General features: G+C 45.6%; 1 protein-coding gene across 1 annotated transcript in view; it reads right to left on the bottom strand.

Annotated features, from left to right (window-relative positions):
- Nucleotides 1-916: 916 nt before the first annotated feature.
- The window catches only part of NDUFC2 (NADH dehydrogenase (ubiquinone) 1, subcomplex unknown, 2, 14.5kDa), a 4406-nt gene continuing 3145 nt past the window's right edge, over nt 917-2177 (bottom strand). Inside the window, exons 2-3 of the mRNA XM_009881253.1 lie at nt 1972-2115; nt 917-966 (exon numbers count right to left, since the gene is read on the bottom strand). Of these exons, the coding sequence (XP_009879555.1) occupies nt 917-966; nt 1972-2115 (194 nt within the window). The remainder of the gene's footprint in view (nt 967-1971; nt 2116-2177) is intronic.

Here is a 2177-nt window from a genome sequence, read left to right as displayed (position 1 = left end):
CCAGTGCACATTGCTGGCTCACGTTCAGCTTCTCATCCACCAACACCCCCAAGCCCTTCTCCTCAGGGCTGCTCTCTATCCCCTCATCCCCCAGCCTGTATTTGTGCTTGGGATTTCCCCGACCCATGTGCAGGACCTTGACTTGGCCTTGTGCAGCATCACCCAGGAGCAGAACTGGACCCTGGTGACGAGGCGAGGAGAGGGATGCTGCTGTCCCACACCTTGGCATGGCACCAGGCTGGAAGCAGGGGGGAGGCAACAGCACCCAGAGCACAGCGAGAGGCTTCCCCGGGGAAGAGGCGCCGGAGAAAGTGCTTTGAGACACTGCGCAGAGCAGAAAGTCATACCAAGAGCACAGGGGGAAGGCAGCAGCGCAGGAGGAAGCCAGGGTAGGTGCTGAAAACCAGCATGGGAGATAGGTAATTCGATAAAAAAAACCATTCACAACTGGAGCAGCCTCAACTGGAAGCGTTTCGAGGTCCAGAGGTGCAGAGCACCCTGCAATGAAATCCTGAAGAGCTGCAGCTCCTCAGAGTGGCGGGGAAACATTTGGGTTCAGTACATGGATTTGGGAGCCAACAACCAAGTGAGTAAGTAGAAAGGTTTCATCCTGGTCCCCAGCAAAGAAAAAGCCACACAGGAATGCAAAATAGATACGGGAATTAATTAGGTAGAGCATCTATTTTCTCTAGCGGGACAGAATTAATTTCACAGCAAGATTTCACGTCTCCGGAGGCTGGGCCAGAGCACGCTCAAGGGTTAGGAGAAACACCAAGGAGAAATAAAAAGGAGGAATTTACATAACTACTTTCACTGAAGTATTTAATCATAGCTTTTATTACGTGAAAGCAAGTAATGGTTCAGTTTCCAAGCCATGGACGGTTGAAGAGCTACAGCCGGTCCGTTGAAGAAATCCTCAGCGAACTGGGTAGAAATCCTCCATAAGTTCTCCTATTCTTTTCCTTTCTGCAAAAGGCAAAGGGGTGGAGATGGGAAAACCTAACCAGCATTTGAGATCAATTCTGAAGATTTTTAATATTGAGTCTTAAGGTTAACAGAGCCACCAAAAACATGGGCTTTGCTACCAACAGTGAACTGTTAACTTGCTGTGTAAATGGAATACCTCACTTCTCTTCCACAGGTTAACAGAGCCACCAAAAACATGGGTTTTGCTACCAACTGTTAACTTGCTGCGTAATGGAATACCTCACTTCTTTTCCATAGGGCTCTCCACAGATCCCCGTGAAGACATCTCAGTATTAATGGTTTATTTCTACATATTCCTTCCAACATGGGATGACGCAGATCCCAATCCAGCAGCCAGTCACCTAACTATATTTTACTAAAAAATAGCCAGTTTTCACCAAAATTTGTCATTGCATTGCTGGGCTTAGTGAGTACATTCAGTAAAACACTGCTGTTCTTCACTAAGGCTCTAAGCCAGCAAGAGCCAGCAGCACTTCTGGTTTTCTGCCTTTTCTGTTTATTCTTTTTTCACCTGCTCTGCTTATTTTCTGGACGTTCATCACACCATTTTTGAATTGACATGCACTGCAATTTTTTTAAAACAGTAAAATAGTGATTTTAGAAGAATAAAACCTGCGATTTCCCATTTTCATTACTTTCTTTACTTCTTCAGAGGCACAAGTTTGATCTGTTCTTATTTTCTTTGGCTCTGCCAATCTTATATTAGAAAAAGCTTTTCAGAGGAAGAGTTGGTCATCAAGGCAGCTGATAGAAATAGCTATTAGAATAGAAATAGGTAATAGAAAATATCTATTTTCATATCACAAAATCCTTATTACTGTTGCAACAGATCATTAATAAGCAGGAAAGAGTTAGCAGTCTGTACGTCTTGCTAGAAAAGAAGATTCTGCAAGCAGCCCTGCAAAATCTTCGCATACATTAGCACTGATTAACGGGTACGTTTTGGCAGGCCGAGGTCTTTCTTAAAATACCAAGTTGTTATACCTGCTCTCTTAAAGTCTTCGGGGTGGTGCCTGACGTACTCAAACAACTCTCTGTCCAGTTTGGCATGTATGTAATCCGCCCGTTTCACAAGGTAATAGCCAACAAACCATCCCACGGTAGTGAACAGGACCTGGCGGTGAACTCCTGCAGCAGAAGGAGGAACATCCCCCTGTCACAGCCCCTCTCCCAGCCCCAGCCAGCCCCCC

This window comes from Charadrius vociferus, unplaced genomic scaffold, assembly GCF_000708025.1.
Source record: "Charadrius vociferus isolate BGI_N301 unplaced genomic scaffold, ASM70802v2 scaffold1, whole genome shotgun sequence".
NCBI lineage: Eukaryota > Metazoa > Chordata > Aves > Charadriiformes > Charadriidae > Charadrius > Charadrius vociferus.
Note: the sequence above shows the minus strand (reverse complement) of the source record. Positions and strands in the feature narration are given on the sequence as shown.